The sequence below is a fragment of the Melozone crissalis genome, unplaced genomic scaffold (genome assembly GCF_028551555.1).
Source record: "Melozone crissalis strain CALT ecotype California unplaced genomic scaffold, PUWL_Pcris_2 ptg000068l_1, whole genome shotgun sequence".
In the NCBI taxonomy this organism is placed as follows: domain Eukaryota; kingdom Metazoa; phylum Chordata; class Aves; order Passeriformes; family Passerellidae; genus Melozone; species Melozone crissalis.
In genome coordinates this window covers 17,648,463-17,665,291 of record NW_026535846.1, presented here as the reverse complement: position 1 = coordinate 17,665,291, position 16,829 = coordinate 17,648,463, and the positions used below count along the sequence as shown (strand labels likewise).

General features: G+C 58.5%; 3 protein-coding genes across 4 annotated transcripts; 1 reads left to right on the top strand and 2 right to left on the bottom strand.

Annotated features, from left to right (window-relative positions):
* Window positions 1-848: 848 nt before the first annotated feature.
* P2RY4 (pyrimidinergic receptor P2Y4) lies at window positions 849-1,973 on the top strand. The gene has a single exon (XM_054289700.1). It carries the CDS (start codon window positions 849-851, stop codon window positions 1,971-1,973), a length of 1,125 nt encoding a protein of 374 aa, XP_054145675.1.
* Window positions 1,974-3,766: 1,793 nt separating this feature from the next.
* LOC128945824 (diacylglycerol O-acyltransferase 2-like) lies at window positions 3,767-7,449 on the bottom strand. Of its 2 annotated transcripts, none has more exons than XM_054289698.1 (8): window positions 7,410-7,449; window positions 5,856-6,050; window positions 5,676-5,783; window positions 5,369-5,439; window positions 5,085-5,289; window positions 4,321-4,495; window positions 4,015-4,217; window positions 3,767-3,921 (listed from the first exon to the last, which is right to left on the bottom strand). In XM_054289698.1, exons 1-8 carry the CDS (start codon window positions 7,447-7,449, stop codon window positions 3,767-3,769), a joined length of 1,152 nt encoding a protein of 383 aa, XP_054145673.1. The 2 variants fall into 2 exon arrangements, with proteins under 2 accessions (XP_054145673.1, XP_054145674.1); XM_054289699.1 differs by having other exon boundaries at window positions 5,856-5,984.
* A 1,302-nt stretch (window positions 7,450-8,751) lies between these two features.
* On the bottom strand, window positions 8,752-13,474 carry IGBP1 (immunoglobulin binding protein 1). The gene is made up of 6 exons (XM_054289731.1): window positions 13,281-13,474; window positions 12,476-12,766; window positions 11,232-11,427; window positions 10,292-10,377; window positions 9,571-9,674; window positions 8,752-9,272 (listed from the first exon to the last, which is right to left on the bottom strand). Exons 1-6 carry the CDS (start codon window positions 13,469-13,471, stop codon window positions 9,124-9,126), a joined length of 1,017 nt encoding a protein of 338 aa, XP_054145706.1. The 5' UTR covers window positions 13,472-13,474; the 3' UTR covers window positions 8,752-9,123.
* Window positions 13,475-16,829: the final 3,355 nt, after the last annotated feature.

The window sequence follows — 16,829 nt, the reverse complement described above, 5'->3', positions numbered from 1 at the left end:
GATCCTTCCTTTTCCCTCGAGAAGAGAGCTCTGAACTTTGACAGCTTATCCTCCTTCAGACTTCCCAGGAGTTCACAGATCCCAGCCTTTGATCCCAGCACAGCCAGGAGGATCCTGCCTGCCTTCAGCTGGGACTTGGCTCTGGCAGCTCCTCTCCACAGGGCTCAGCTCATCCTTCCCTACGGACAAACCCGGCAGCCAGCGGCTCCTCGCTGTGCAGGGACACTCTCTCCCAAAGGCTCCTTTAACAGCCCCCCCAGGATTTCCCTGGGCCACAACATTCCCCCAGACCAGCCTTTCTTCTCCTCCCGCCTTTCTTCTCCCGAGGAGCCCTCCGGGAGCAGCGGCATTGTCAGGATGGTGCCAATTAGGCTGAGGCAGCTTCCAAGAGGCTGCGCCGGCCCCGGCCGGGGGCTGCTGGTGTTCATCGGGGTCTCATTGTTCGATGGGGCCGTGGGGCTGTGCCCGGAGGGGCTCTGTCCCCGGTGCGGGGCTCTCTCCCCGGCTTGGTGCTCTCTCCCCGGTGCGGGGCTCTGTCCCCGGCGCGGGGCTTTGTCGCCTGCCCGCTCCCGGCTCCGCGCAGCTCTGCCGTCCGTGCGCCAACTCAAAGGGGTAATTAATGGGTGATTAATGGTTGATTAATGAGGGTCAGCCCAGGGGAGGCTTTGCCGAGCCCGCTCCCCCCGCGCGAGTTGAGAAAAACCAGAGAACCATCAAAGTGGCCGGAGCTCCTGGAGGGGCAGAGAATCTGGCAGCTTTGGCTCCTTTCCACGCTTTGTGCCTGACAATGGTCGGGATCAGTGACTAGCGTGCTTTGTGAACTGCTCCCTAGGTCTGGCTGGCACACCATGGCCACTCCGGTGAGGATGTTCCCGGTTCCCCCGAGGACACTGACGCCGGCTCCCTGGCCAGGGGGGAACAGCACAGCAGCACCCGAGGCTAAGTGTGTCTTCAACGAGGAGTTCAAGTTCATCCTGCTGCCCGTCTCCTACAGCATCGTCTTCGTGGTGGGGCTGCCCCTCAACTCCTGGGCCCTGTGGATGTTCATCTCCAGGATGAGGCCCTGGAATGCCACCACCACCTACATGGTCAACCTGGCCCTCTCGGACACACTCTACGTCCTGTCCCTGCCCACCCTGGTCTATTATTACGCCGACCGCAACAATTGGCCCTTTGGGACGGGGCTGTGCAAGATCGTGCGCTTCCTCTTCTACGCCAACCTCTACAGCAGCATCCTCTTCCTCACCTGCATCAGCATGCACCGCTACATGGGCATCTGCCACCCCATCCGCTCCCTCAAGTGGGTGAAGACCAAGCACGCCCGCATCATCTGCATGGCCGCCTGGCTCGTGGTCATCATCTGCCTCATCCCCAACCTCATCTTCGTCACCACCAGCTCCAAGGGCAACACCACCCTGTGCCACGACACCACCAAGCCCGAGGAGTTCGACCACTACGTGCACTACAGCTCCTCCATCATGGCCCTGCTCTTCGGGGTGCCCTTCCTGGTCATCGTGCTGTGCTACTGCCTGATGGCCAAGCGGCTCTGCAAGCCCAGCTTCTCCAGCCCCGGCCTCCGCATGCCCTCCTACAAGAGGCGCTCCATCAAGATGATCATCGTGGTGCTGGCCGTCTTCGCCATCTGCTTCGTGCCCTTCCACATCACCCGCACCCTCTACTACACCTCCCGCTACTTCCAGGCTGACTGCAGGACCCTCAACATCATCAACTTCAGCTACAAGATCACGCGGCCGCTGGCCAGCATCAACAGCTGCCTGGACCCCATCCTGTACTTCATGGCCGGGGACAAGTACCGGGGCCGGCTGCGCCGCGGGGCCGCCCAGCGCCTCCGGCCCATGCCCACGCTGGACCTGGCCCTGGTGTCACCCTTTGCAGACAGCCTCACGGACGACAGCCACGTGGCCGGTGTCACCCGAGGGACAGGGACAGCACGCAGTGGGGGTGGGTGCTGAGGGGGTTTGCAGCCTCAGCTCCGGGCTCCAGGAGCTGCAGCCCCTCAAGGCACTCACAAGTGCCCAGCTCTGAGCTGTCCCTGCCCAGTCTTGCCCTGTGAGACTGTGGGAGGAGGGTGCTGGTGCTGGACAGGGCAGGAGAGCCACCCAGCACTCATGGGAATGGGGAGGACACTGAGGAGGCTCTTTTGGGGCAGCAGGCTGGTGTTCCATCCTTGGACTCCTGGGGACACATGGGGCTGACAAATCACTACAGAGAATTGACACTGGTGCCTCCCTGGGCCGGCACAGCTCTTGCAGGTGACTCAGAGGCGACATGCAGGGACCAGACTGAACCTGGGGACAGAGCCCAGGCTGGGCGGGTTCTCAGAGATGTCTCTGTCACACTGCTGGCCGTGGCAGAGGGGAGGGACATGGCCTGGGGCACTTGCTGCCCATGACCCCCAATAAAGCCCCTTCCCCTCTCTACACTCAGGCCTGTTTCTCCCTGCAGCAGAAGGAAGAGGGACAAGACAATCATCCTCACCCCAGAGAAAATCCACTGGGGCAGCTCTGGGGGGATGAGCTGGAGCTCCCGTGGTGACAGGAAGGTTCTTGGGAATTTCCCTTTATGGGTGTTTGCTCCTCAAATGTTTACCCAGCCCTTTTGTTTGACCAAGTGCCTGCGCAGAGCAGCGCACTGAGATTGGTATCAGTGCTATTGACTCTCCCACGCCAGCCTGGCAGGAATGGGACAGGGACAGGGCTGTCCCCACTCCAAGAGCCCCAGGAATCCCTGCAAGTCCCTGTCTCCATCAGCCCCTGCAAATCCTTCCAGCACACGCCTAAGAAAGGGGTGCCCAGAGTGTCACTGGGGTGTCACACACAGCCACCACACCAGTCACACACAGCCACGTCCCACAGGAGCTGCCCAGGGGAAGGAGATGAAGGAGATGAAGGAGATGGAGGAGATGGCCCCAGGGATGGCCCATCCCAGCCCCACCCAGAGAGACCCTCACTCACCACTGAGCCAAGAGCAGAGAGAGCAGGAGACATCCCTCCTGAGCCCAGTTAAACCAGTAAGAGCTGCCCCTCACCTCCCATTATATTCAATGTGGCTCAGGTGCACCTGGGAGCTGCTTGGCTGCACCTGAGTGGTGTGAGGGCCCTGCCAAACACTGCCCCAGCTGGAGGTGGGACTGCCAGGGAGGGGACACACTGGGTGGCAAGGGCACCCAGATGGGCAGTGCAGGGTACTGCCACCATGCTGCCAATCCCAACCTCTGGAACGCACACAGACAGGCATTGGGAGGTTCAAAATCTGTATTGGGTATGGAGATGGCAGGAAAGGCTCATCTGGGGCCACATGGTCCTGGCTCAGGACACATCCACAGGTCCCCAAGTCCAGGATTGTCCCCCTTCCATCCCAGGGTGGGCTGTGCCCCAGGCTGGTCCCACTGGTTATCAGGATGCCACCCCAAAAACCCCACGTCAGTCCCTCCTCCCATGACACCCCTCCCTCAGCTTGTGGGGACCTGGTTACCCCAGGGGACCGTGCCCACGGCTGGCCCCAGCCCCTCTCCAGCCCCTTGCAGGGAGCAGCTGTGTCACCCACAGCCCCCCCAAACCCCCTGCCAGGGGGAGCCTTTCCCAGTCCTCCCCTCGCTTCCCCCTCTCCTCCCACCTCCCCCTCAGGCTGGAGGACCAGCAGGCCAGAGCGGGGACTGTCCCCCGCATGTCCCCCATGCCAGGCTGGCTGAAATTCCCCCTGCAAGAGCCCTCAGGAGCCAGGACGGGGCCGGTGCTGGCGGCGCTCAGAGGATGTGCAGCTCGTCTGACTCGGACAGCCCGTACTTGGTCTTGTTCTCGTTGAAGAGCTTGAGCAGGGCGCGTATGTAGAGCTCGTGGTACCGATCCACCAGCTCCCGGCTCGGGTTCTCCACCTTGGGCACGGCCAGCGGCTCCCCCACTGCCGGCAGGGGATGGGGTCAGCCTGGTGGCCGGCTCGCTGGGGACACAGCCCAGGAGGTGGCTCCCCTGTCCCCCCAGCCCCAGTGCTCACCCACGGTGGTGATGGGTCTGGCGTAGGGCAGGAAGCCGCGGGAGCGGCGGGAGGTGAGGCCGCGGCCGTAGAACAGGCAGGGAGCGAAGCCCATCATCTTCTGGAAGCGCCGCTGGATGCTCCTCATCCAGCTGCCCTCCTCAAAGACCACCTGGCGGAAGAGGTCGTTCTCGCCAAAGGAGAAGGAGGGGACGAGGAAAGCCCTGAGGAGGGAGGGAGGGAACACGGTGGGTGGTGACGGGCGCTGGGCACCGCCGGGACCCGCGGGGTGGCAGTGCCAGTGTCAGTGTCCCAGCCGTGACCCACCCGTGGCGCAGGGCCATGCGCACGAAGCCCTTGCGGTTCTTGAGGATGAGCGTGGTGACACCGGGCCGGCAGGACAGCGACTCGGCCGCGCCGCCGATGACGATGGCCACCGCGTTGCCCGTGCCTTGCTGGGACAGCAGGTACCCGATGGCACGGCGGGTCACCGGGAACAGCCCTGCGGCGGGACGGGACACCGGGGATGTGGCACTGCAGCGCCCGGACACCCGGCAGGCACCGCCGAGGGTCCCCCCGAGCGATGGCGCCTGGCGGGACCAGGGCAGGGACGGTACAAGGGCTCCCTCTGCTGCGGGCAGGGCTGGGAAAGGTGCGGGCAGGGAGCGGGCAGGGAGCGGGCAGGGAGCGGGCAGGGAGCGGGCAGGGAGAGGGCAGAGCTGGGAAAGGTGCGGGCAGGGAGCGGGCAGGGAGCGGGCAAGGAGAGGGCAGAGCTGGGAAAGGTGCGGGCAGGGAGCGGTGAGGGCAGCGTGGGGCAGTCAGGGCGGAGGGAACTCGCAGGGTGTGGACAAGCAGCGGGCAAGGCGGAGGAGCGGTCCCGACAGGGTGTAGCAAGGTGCGGGCAGGGTGCGAGCAGGGTGAAGGTGCAGCTCAGGCAGGGCGTGGGCAAGGTGTGGGAGAGCTGCGAGGTGAAGCCGCCGCTCAGGCACAGCGCAAGCAGAGCAGCATCCCTGCCCTGCCTCTTCCCAGGAGCGCCATCCCTCCCGCGTTTCAGGAGGGATCAGGAGCCGGGCAGGGTGGGCACCGCTCACCGCCACTCATCAGGTACTCCCGGAACAAGGGCAGGCGGAAATTCCCGGCCAGCGTGGTGAGGAAGGAGCGGATGCCCGGGAACAGCTCCTCGAAGCCCGTGGAGCCCGTGATGAAGTTGCAGAAGGCGCCGACGCAGAGGATGCCGTGGGGGTGCGAGCCGATGATGTAGTTGTGGCTGGGGGACAGGTCGTGGGTCTTCACCAGCTGCGGGGACAAAAGGAGTCACGGGAACGTGACGGTGGCATCTCCTTTTGGGTGGTCCCACCTCGTCCCAGCGCCGTACCTTCACCGGGAAATAATCCCGAAAGTGCTTCCACACGGTCCATCGCCGCAGGCACGACAGCCTCCTGCCACCTGCAAAGCCGAGAGGGGCCCCAGAAGATGTCGCCCAGCCCAGCCCAGCCCGATCCAAGAGAAACGCTCCCCCGGACCCGCTGCATCCCCCTTCCCACAGCGGTGCTGATGATGGAGGAGTGGAGGGAAGGAGCAGGGGGTTGTGGTGTTCTCCAAATTCTGGGAGACACCTGAAAGGGGAACCCCTCTCCCATCCTGCTGCAAAGCTGGAGGAAGCGGGGACACGGCCAGCACACCTTTCTCCGGCGTGTCCCAGTCGAAGATGATCCAGGCCAGGTAGAGCACGGGGATGAGCCAGAGGCTGGTGAACAGCAGGTAGATGAGGAGCAGGAGGCTGACGATTCCTGTGGGAGCCGGGCAGGGGGTGAGCGGCTGTGCGGCCCCCCGGGACCCCTGGCAGCCCCCTACTCACTCACCCAGCAGCAGGAAGCTGAGCACCCACTGCAGCACGGCCAGCAGCTGGAGCGCGGAGCCGATGTCGCGCTGCGAGGGCCAGGGCACGGCCAGCAGCGTCCTCAGGGCGGTCTGGATGCTGGCCCGGCTGCCTGCGGAGAGGGGGACACGGCCCCCGCCCGAAACAGCGCGGCTCGTAAGCGGGCGGGGCCACCGGGCTGCCGGCGGGATGGGGATGGGGATGGGGAGGATGAGCAGCTGGGGGAGGAGGGATGGGGTGTGGGGGGTGGAATGGAGGAGCATCCTCAGGAAGATCTGGACCATGCCAGGAGGTGGCCCTGGACAATCAGGGCTGTCCCCAGAGCGGGGAGCACTGGGCACCCCCAAACCCAAAAGTTCCGTGCACCAGCAGGGCTGAGAGCCATGACACATCCCACTCCATGCCCAGTTCCCAGGACCATTCCTGTGCCCTCCTTGGTGGGGAGGGGATTTGGGGATTTCTCAGCTGGCACAGCAGGGAGGCACCACCCCCAGCAAGTGCCAAGGCCAGCAACAAGGCCAAGCCAGGGCGGCTGGAGGTGGCCATCCCAGTCTGTCCCCACAGTGGCAGCGCAGCCACTCCACTCCCCCTGCCACCCCTTCCCTCCAGCTGGTCCTGGTGAACCATTAACCTCCCCGGGCTGGGAGCCAGGATCCAAACTCCAGGCCTGGCCCCATCCCTCTCCCTAAAACGGGCCTGAGGTGCCGGCACAGTTCTCCTGGTCAAAGGTCCCCAGGACAAGACCGCCCCAGAGAGCCACCCCAGCATCACAAAAGCCTTGGATTCTTGGGAAAACTACCCCAAATCTGCATGTTGGCCAGAGAGATGATCAGGGGGACACAGGAGCAGCCATGTCCCTGTGGCTTCCCAAGGCAGGGACCCCTGTGTCAGAGCAGAGCCACCAACCGCTGGTTCAGGAGGCTGGCAGAGGTTCAGTTCTTCCCAGCTCAATCCAAACCAGGAATGGGACAAGTGAAATAAATTAAACACTGGAGCCATCTCTGGCCCATGGGGGAATTTTCCAGTTGGAAATTTTTGTCCTTTTCTCCCATGCAGCACGCTGGGCTCTGGGTGATCCCTTCCACCCACCATACATCCCCAAATCCCAGCCACCTGCAGAACCCAGGGTCTTTTTCCCAGGGAAGACACAGAGCCCTTCCCAGCAAATTTGTGCCCACCAAACTGTTGCTTTTTAATTTTCATAGCTCCTATTCAGAAAACCCCATGAATGTCCACACCACAGACACAGAGAACCCCACAGGGCTCTGCTGTCAGCCCCATCCACAGCGACAGGAGCCTCTGCAAACCCAGCATTTGGAATTTCCAGGAGCATCTTGTGTGTAACACTCCCAAAGCCATCCAAAATTTCATCCCTGTTGAGCAACAGTGCGTTTTCCTGTGGAGTTATTCTCTAATTGCTCCCAACACCCCTTTTCTCCTCAGCACTCCCAAGCAAGCAGACAAGGGAGACAACCACCAGCTCCTGGCACTGCTGGAGAACCAGGAGCCATCCAAACAATTTTTGGGAATCTCTTACCACTGAGGTTCTGGGAGCAGGCTGCTATGATGGTTTTCATGGTGGCAGGAGCTCCGTAGTGCTGTGGGTGGAAAGGTGAGTTTGGCAATCAGAGGGCGCCGGGCTGTGTGTCCAGAGGCTTTAACCAGGTGACCCAAGGGACTCCGGCCCTGCTCAGGGGAGGGGACCTGCTCCAGCTGGGATTAAGAGCATGGAGAGCAACTGCTGGTGCCTGGAAGGGTCACACAGAGGGTGAGGCACTGGGGCTGTGCTGGGAAGTTGCTGTTCCTTGGAAAGTCCCGGCTGCTGGTGCTGGCAGGGGCTGAATTCCTCTGGGAATGCTGCATCCCCCTGGGAATGGTACCGTCCACGCTGGGGGAATGTCACAAACACTGCCATGTGACAGCCCCAGAGCCACCCAAAAATATCACCCTGGAGCTCCACAGCCACCAGACCACTGCTGCTGCTCCCAGCCCCAGGATGGGCACTCTGCCTCCTGCCCAGGGAGCCTGGAGCGCTGTCTAGACAGGTTTGAGGGGAAAAATGGAAAAGAAAGGGAAATAGGAGCAGCAGGGAGTCAGCACCGAGGGGGGGCTTCAGGCCAACAGCCCAAGGAACAGCGAGAACCACAGGGAATAAATCCCTGAAGCTGTCCAGAGGGGCTCCTAGGAAGTGCTGGCTAACATCAGTGTAGGAGAGGGATAAACACACCCACAGGATCATGGTGGAAAAGTAAGAAATGTTTCCTGGGAGATCTGGAACCCACAAACCCCTCCTGTGAATTGTAGGGACTCAGTACCTGGGAGAAAGGACCACAGTCCCTGCAGGCTTTCCTGGGTGTGGATCAGTGCTGAGGACAGGGATTGCTGCAAGGAAAACATCCCAACTCCAGCTGTGCCCAAATCCTGCTAACAGGAAGGAAAACCACCAGATTGCTACAGAATCCCACTGTCCCAGGGTAAGGAAGCACCGTGGAGGTGACACTGCTCCAGGTGACACAAAGTGCCAGCCATGGTTTGCTTTTCCACCCCAGTATTTTACCAGGTTTGGAACAAGTCCATCCACAGCTACCAACCCACACTGGGCATTTCCAGAACTTCCAGCTGTGATTCCTCACCTTCCTGCACACACCTGCTCTGTGCCAGCTCAGTCCTCCCTCATTCAGGAATGGTGCCAGAGGATTCAGAGAGTTTTCCCTTTTTCAGGGATTGTACTAGTGGGTTTCAAAGCACACTGACTACTTTGTCCTGGAATATGGCACCATTTGTCCCAGTTCTGTCCCTTGTGGGCTCCATGAGGGCATCCAGGGTTCATGCCCTGGAAAAGTTCAGGATGAAGAGCAAGAGAATTTCATGGCAAGAACCAGACAGCACAAAGAGAGTTTATTTTGCTTAAAATAGAGAGGAAAAAAAAAATAAATATATCCACCCACAATACAAAGAGCAGTTTCCAAATCCATGGAGCTCCCCTTGGAGGCTGCCTCCGCCTGGGAGGGCAGAGGGCGCCTGACCCTCATGGAGCTGCCCCTCAGAGCTCTGGGGCACCCCCCAACACCACGAGTGCCCCCGGTCTGACATGGAATGCACACCACAGCAAGGGGCCACATGTCCTCCTGCCATCCTGTGCCCTGTCCATCCAGGGAATTCCCAGATGCTCCACCTATGTACACTGTATTCCCTTGTCCCTCTCCAGGTTGTTCTCCCAGGATCTCCAGGCCCTGCTGGCAGCCAGAGCATCAGCCCATGTTGTGCCTGTTGCCGTAGCCCCGGGGGTGTGTGTCCTTCCAGTCGTCCCAGTCCCGAGCTTTCCGAAGAGCTTCCTCATCATCCTCCTCCTCCTCCGTCTCCTTCTGCTGCTTCTGCATCTCCTCATCACTTGTACCTGCTGGAGGGGAGGGACAAAGAGGAGATCCAAGTTCTCCAAATGCCTGCTGGGAGCCGGGCTTGCCAAGACAGCAGGAGTGAGAACCTTGGAATGGGCTGGGTTGGAAGGGAACTCAGAGCCCATCCAGTGCCACCAGGAACACCTTCCACTATCCCAGGCTGGTCCAAGCCCCATCCAACCTGGCCTTGGACAGGCCAAGCACAGTCTAACCCAACTGTTTTCCTAATAAAGCCTGGATTCTTCCATAGTCAGCCTCAAGAGGTTTCCCAAACTCCCTGTTCCCACCTCTGTTCCATACCTGGAACCCTCTGTGGGGTGGACACGATTCCCTGCTTGCGGCGTTGCTCGTACCAGTCATCCACAGTCATGGTGGGCAGCCCGGGATAGCCAGCTCCAAACACCCTGCAGTGGGACAAAAACAGCCAAAACCAGGCAGTGAAATCCCCTGGAATGAACAGGAACACAGGCAAGAGGCACAGGGCTATTCCATGATCCAATCTGTGCTCAGGATGGAAGGATGTCACAAGGCAGGCTTGAGGGGTGACCCAATTGTGACCTTCCTGTGCCTGAGAGAAAGATGGAGTGACAGGACACAGGGAATGGCTCCCACTGCCAGAGGGCAGGGATAGATGGGGTATTGGGATGGAATTCTTCCCTGTGAGGGTGGTGAGGCCCCGGCACAGGGTGCCCAGAGAAGCTGTGGCTGCCCCTGGATCCCTGCAAGTGTCCAAGGCCAGGCTGGACAGGGCTTGGAACAACCTGGGATAGGGGAAGGTGGCCCCAGGACATCCCTGGGAAGTGAAGCAGATACATGGAAAGCTCAGCATGAATCACGTCCCAAGCACGACAGGAAATCTGGTTTCTCTCCCATTTCGTGCTTTAGGTGCTGAAATTCCTGCACGGATTTCAGGGTGCCACAAACATGAAGGCACCACCCGCATTTCTGCACTTGATGGAATATTTCAGGCTTGACATTAGAGCAGTGCCCCAAAGTGTGTTTGGATCACCCCAACCCATACCTGGCCTGAGCAGCATCCCGGGTGAGGATGAAGGGTTTCACCGGAGTCCTGGCTGGCCGGGGAGGCCCACGGGGACCTGCTGGAGCCTGGGGGTGCAAACAACAGTCACCAGGGAATGGAGGGGATCAAAACTCCCCCTCTGTTTCCCATCCTGAAGTTATTAAAGGTCTTGCAGAAGAGAAACACCTCAGCTGTCAGAGCAACGCCCCAGGATGGAGAATCCAGGCCTGAATTTGGTTTAAATCAGGAATTCCAACTGTGCCTGTACAGGAATTACTTCCTGTGTCTCTGTGCCACCTGCTGGGGTCAAAGCAGAACTTTCCCAGGGCTGAGCTCAGAGGAGAGCAGGAAATGTTGTTCATTGTTCCAGTGGAACATTCTGAGCCCATCATTCCGTGGACACCTTGGAGGAGCTGAGTCCTGCAGTGCCAAAAAGGACCCCTCAAACCAGCCCTGCTGGGAGGCTGTGCCAGCACATCAGGAGCTGCTGCTCCCAGCAGACAGCCCAGGTCACAGAAACCCTGGACACAACGTTCTGCACAGGGACTGCAGGTCTGTGGGAATGTTCTGTCACTCCAAATGGGCTGGTAACGCCTGGACAGGCTGCAGACCAGGAGTGGAGGCTTGACAGAAACCACAAGAGTCTCGTTTTAATTTCCAAACCCAACTGTTCTTCAGAATTAAGGATCTGCAGAAAAGCCTTTGCACAGCCTATTTCAGCTCTGATACTCCAAGCTGCAGCATTCCACAGGCTGGACTGTGGGGGAAGTGTGGCAGCAGAGCCCAGCCCAAAACTCAGAATTGAGAATGAAGGAAACCCCATCAGCTCATGCTGTGATCGAGCTCAATTCCAGCTGGGAAGCCACTGAACAAAACTCAGCCACTGAATTCCTCTGGGACTGATCCCCTCATGCCCTGGATCCCAGGAGAGCTCCCTCACCTGCCTGGCTGCATCCCTGCTCTTCAGGATCACCAGCTCCTGCTCGATGCTCTCCATCTCCTCCAGGCTGGTGCCGATCCATTTCTGGATCTGGAGGATGTAAAATTCCCGGATCTGATCCTCGTCCGCTGTCCCGCTCTCCACGGAGCTGCTCATGGAGGCCAGTTTGTTCTCCAGCTCCTTCTTCTGCTTGTATCTGCCTCAAACACAGCAAAATCAGACCATGGAATCATTCTTCTCCAGCACAGCCCAGCCATGGGGTCTTTACCACCCTTTCTAAGAGGACCAACCACATTTCATGGAAGTTGTGCTGGTTCCTGTTGGAATTTCAGCCTCTCCTGTCTGTCAAAAGCAGCTGTAAAGTTACATTTAATTCAGAGGGATCTCAATGATTTTATTCTTCTCCTAAACATTGAGGAATCTTTAGCAATTGAAGCTTTCCTGGTAAAATAAGCAAGACTGGGAACATCAATCTCCTGAGAAAGCAGGACTGAGGAAATCAATGGAATGGCTGGTTTGGGTTGATTCCATGTCACACAAACAGAATAAAACGCTTTTCCAAGGCATTTTCTAAAATATGACTTTGGCTTTTTGGACTTTTTTACCTATTCAGGAATTAGTTATTAAAGGGGAAACTAATAAATCCTTGTGTCCTCCTTCCCTCAATTACTGTCACCTGAAGAATGAACAATAAGAGCCAAGAAACCTTTGAGGGCTGAGAGGACAAAGAGCATAAAAGAGTAATTCTAAAATAGAAACTCTTCCCATTTAGAATCTAAATCATATTTTTCTATGCTTTTCTACAATTTAAGTAAGTCCAGCCCAGTTTAGACCTTCCAGTGCTGCCACAATGAGCAACTCAGCGGCCAAAATCTCAGCTAAAGCACCAAAGGCACCCCTCACTTTTCTTTCAAGCCCTAATGAACCCACTGGAACCCTAGGAAAGTTCCAGTTTGGAAGTCTTTGTGCTGCCAGCAGTGATTAAAGAACTACTTGTAAGATTAATTACGAAAGATTAAAGAGTTAATTTCAAGTTTTTGAGCAGCTTTTCCTCAGAGACCAGAAACTGGAGTCACAAATGCCCCTCCCCATTAAACAGAGAGCTGCATCTTTTAAAACGAGCATTTTATGATCAAATTATTCCAATACCCAGGGAAGCTCTTCCATGTCCAACCCTGCGCTGTCTCAGGCTCCTGCTCCTCCCAGAGTGATTCCCAAAGCCCTTCCCAAGGCACAGAGCCCACCTTTCAATTTTGGCTGATCTGCTCATGGCCATGGCCACCAGGGTGGGCTGGCCGGGGTCCCGGGGGGCCGGGGAGCTCCTGGCTTCATCCTCGCTGGAGGGCAGCTGGAAAGAGCCCAGCCCGTAATTCCTGCAGAGCTTCAGGAAGTGCAGGAAATGCTCCCGGGCACTCTCCAGGTGTTCTCTTCTCTTGCTCAGGTCCACCTGCTTCAGCGTCAGGGCTCCCAGCAGCGCCGGCAGCAGCATGAACTTCAGGTCGGCTGAGGCGACCTCCTCCAGCTCCTCGTTCTCACTGCCAGGGAGAGAGCAGAGAACAGGAATGGAGGTGGGAAAGGGGCTGGAGTCATCCTGGGAGGGGCGGCTGAGGGAGCTGGGGGGGCTCATCCAGGAGAAAACGAGGCTCAGGAGGGACCTTGTGGCTCTGCAGAGCTCCTGACAGGAGGGGACAGCCAGGGGAGACTCTGCTCCCAGGGAACAGGGACAGGAGGAGAGGGAAAGGCCTCAAGCTGTGTCAGGGGAGGCTCAGGTTGGACATCTGCAGGAATTTCTCCATGGAAAGGGCGGCCGGGCCTTGGCAGGGGCTGCCCAGGGAGGTTTGGAGTCCCCACCCCTGGAGGTGTCCAAGCAACGCCCAGACGCGGCACTCAGAGCTCTGGGCTGAGTGACAAGGTGGGGATCGTCACAGGTTGGACTCGATGGTCTCGGAGATCTTGTCCAGCCTCGGTGATTCTGGGATCCTGTCCCGCTCCACCTCTGCCCTGCCCGGGGACCCTCCCCGTCCCCTCAGAGGCGTCCCCGGAGCTCACCTGAACAGCTCCAGCTGCGTCACCATGGCCGCCGCCCGCTTCAGCGCGTCCAGCCCCTGCCGCACCTTGTCCTGCACGGCCGGGGCTCCCGAGGAGGGCTCGGTGCTGGCCTCCAGCTCTTCCCACAGCCGCCGTCCCAACGCCAGCAGCTCCGCCAGCCGGGGGCCGTCCGCGCCCGCCTCCGCCATCATGGGCCGGGAACGGCGCCGCCGCCACTTCCGGCGCGGTCCGGCGCGACCGTACCCGCCCCGGCCGCCATCTTGGGAAGGTCACCGCCATAGGCACAGCATGGTGCGACATCTTGGGGAGGTCACGGCTGGAGCCACGGCGGGCGCCATCTTGGGGAGGGCACGGAAGCAGCCGGGGCGCGGAGCCGCCATGCTGGTGAGGGCGGGCTGAGGGGCAGCGGGCCCTGTGGGCGCCGTGATGGCCCCGCGCTCGCCCCGCAGCTCTGGAAGCCCCGGGCACCGCGGGCAGGAGCGGCTCGGAGCGGCCGGGAGGGCTCAGGGGCCTCCAGGGCCCGCGCGCTTTTCCCTGCCAGGCCCTGCCTGGTGCGCCGGCCCGCGCGGGTCCTGGCAGGGAGCGCTGGGATGGAGGCTGGGAAACTGGGAAAAATGTGGATAATTAGATAAATTGGCAGAAAACATCCGTTTTCCCTCTGCAATAAAAGGCGGACACAGTGGATATCCTCTACAGTGCAGTCAATAAATATCAATTTATTTGTGTGAGCACAGCACTTTCCTATTCACTATTTTTTCTACGGTACAAGTGGAGCATGCAACTTTTTTTTTTTTTTTTTTTTTTTTTTTTTTTTTTTTTTTTGCTTTTTTCTTAATTTATTTCACTCCTAAAATCCCTAAAATTCAACCAGGCATCAGGCAGGTTAGGGTTAAACCTGTGCTTTTAGGAGCAGGTTATTTCCCTTAGAAATACAGGTGACTGACCTGGCTGTGAGCTAAGCATGGATGTAGCAACCACTGCTACTACTCCTGAGTAATTCTAACTCAGCCTCTGAGCATGACTCAGTTTACGATTTACTCTGTTTGTTTCCTTCATGCCTGTGTCAGATTGTGCAATGAGTTGTTACTCACAGAGCCCAGGAGTGCTGTGGGTCCTCCCAACCTGTCTGGCCCCATTTTGCTGCTGGGAGGATCTCCTGGGTATTCCTGGTGGGATGGCAGCCCCAGAGGGGGGTTCACGGCCACAGCAGCGTCTGCTCTGCAGAGGAGAGAGTGCCCAGGCTCCCGTCCTGCAGAGAAATTCCTCCTGGGAGAAATCAAATCTTTCCCTGTGAGGGTGGGGATGCCCTGGAATGGATTTCCCAGAGAGGCTGTGGCTGTTCCATCCCTGGAAGTGGCCAGGTCCAGGCTGGATGGGGTTTGGAGCAACCTGGGATGAGGAAAGTGTCCACCCATGGTATAGGGTGGAATAAGATGAGCTTTGAGGTCCCTTCTACCAAACCATCCTAGAATTCCATGATTCCAAGGGTTGGAGAGCTGCTTCCCCTCCAAACCCCCCACAGCCCCTGGCAGAACTGACCTTCCAGCTGCACCCAAAATTCCTCAGGCTGCAGCTGGTTCCCCCTCAGACCTTATGGCTCTTACTCACCCCTGATTGTCCCTGTCCCTCAGCTGAAGATCCCCACACGGACAATCCCTGCTCTGGTTTGTCACCCTTAGGGCACCACGGTGCTGCTGAACGGCCCAGGAGCAAAGGAGAACAGAGAGGGAAGGGTTTTTCCTTAAATACAGGCGTTTACTCATGTCTGTGCCTTGTGGTGTGATGGTGCATGGACCAACCATCCCAAAGGTCACAGCAACATCCCCCAAATATTCCCAGCAGTGCAGGCTGGACAGGGCTCGGAGCACCCTGGGGTAGGAGAAGGCTCCCTGCTCATACCAGGAGGTGGAACTGGCTGAGCTTTAAGGTCCCTTCAACCCAAACCATTCCAGGATTCCCTGATTCTGTGAGATGTCACAGCTGAGCCCACCCTGGGCTTTGTCCTGCTCGCGGCTCAATGTGAGCAGCACAAGGAAATGCAAGTGCAGGTCCCCATCCACACCCCAGGGCTGTGCAGAAGAAATGGCCCAACACATCCTTGAACTTTTGGAGCCATCCTTCCTCCAAAACGCTTAATTACCAATGGTTTGTTGCCCATATTACCCTCCTGCAATGAGTTATGCAGCATCCCTCAATGAATAAGGAAATAAAAGGGAAAATAAATATAAATCAGCGTTTTAACAGCAAAATCAAAAGAACCCATGAAAATCACTCGCCTTCCTCCCGACTTTATTGTTTGCACAAGTCTGACCAGCAGTAAATAACCACGTTCACACCAGCGCTACTCCCTTAACCCCCCTGGGGACAAACACAGGGCTCATTCCCACCGCATCCATCCTCTGGCTCCTGGGGGATGCTGCCATCCCTGCAGGTCTCACATCCCTGCCAATTCCAGGCGCGGGCCCGGGTTCCAGCAGCCCCACCGAGAGCTGTCACAGAGCTGTCACCCCCTGCCAGCCTGACCCTTTGCACTCCCCAGCCAATTCCGGCTCCTTCCCATCTCCCGCAGGATTCCGGCAGCACAGGGACCCCTCCGGCCTTTCCCCAGCTCTCCCCTGTCGCGTTTGGAGTCGGGGGGGAGAGGAGGAGTGGATTCTGCATATTCAGCACTTGACCCTGCCTTTTCCCAGGCAGAAATTCCAACGGGACCTCTCTAGGAGGGACCCCGACGGCTCCCCTGGGCATTCCTTGCCATTGTGGCTCCTCTCCTCTCCCCCGGGCGATGTGTGTTTGTAGTTACCAAATGCAAATCACATTTCCCACCCTCCTGGCTGGAGTTCCTGGTGGGTTTTTTCTCCTCTCAGCACGGTTTTGCAATGCTCGGCGGAGTTCGCAGCCCGTCCCGTTGTCACCTCCCTGTGATCTGGGATGCGCGGGGAGTTGGATGGAGGGAAGGCATTGAGGCAATCCTGATTTAGTACCTGCATCTCTCCAGAAACTGCGGCTGTTGTGCTGCCTGGCAGCTGAAACTCCTTTTTCTGGGGAATGCTGGGTATTGATCCCCTAATTGCATTCAAAAAGGAAAACTCGAGATCGCTTTTGGCCTTGGGCAGCTGCGGTTTTCCAGGCACTCTCGGAAGGGAGATGGCAGCAGGCAGAGCCTCTCAATGGCACATTTACAACTGATAAGGAGGGTTAACTCGCTCCTGGCACTTCCCAAGCTCGGGCTCAACTTCCAGCCCCTGCATCCTGAACTCCCAGCCCCTGCATCCTCAATTTCCAGCCCCTGCATCCTCAGCTCCCAGCCCCTGCATTCTCTCCAGCCACCTCTGATTCCTTCCCTGCTCTCGCAGAAAGCTGGAGCACATTAAGGGGAGGGGGTGTTTTACAAGAAAAGCTCGTGCATTGATTCCGTGACCCAGCAGAGACCATTAAAAGTGATGGAATGGATATGGAAATGAGTAATCGTCCAGCTGGGCTGGGGCTGATCGCGGCCAACTCCGCTCAATGGGAACCAAAAATAGAGCGGAGCTGCTGGAGCCTCCAGGC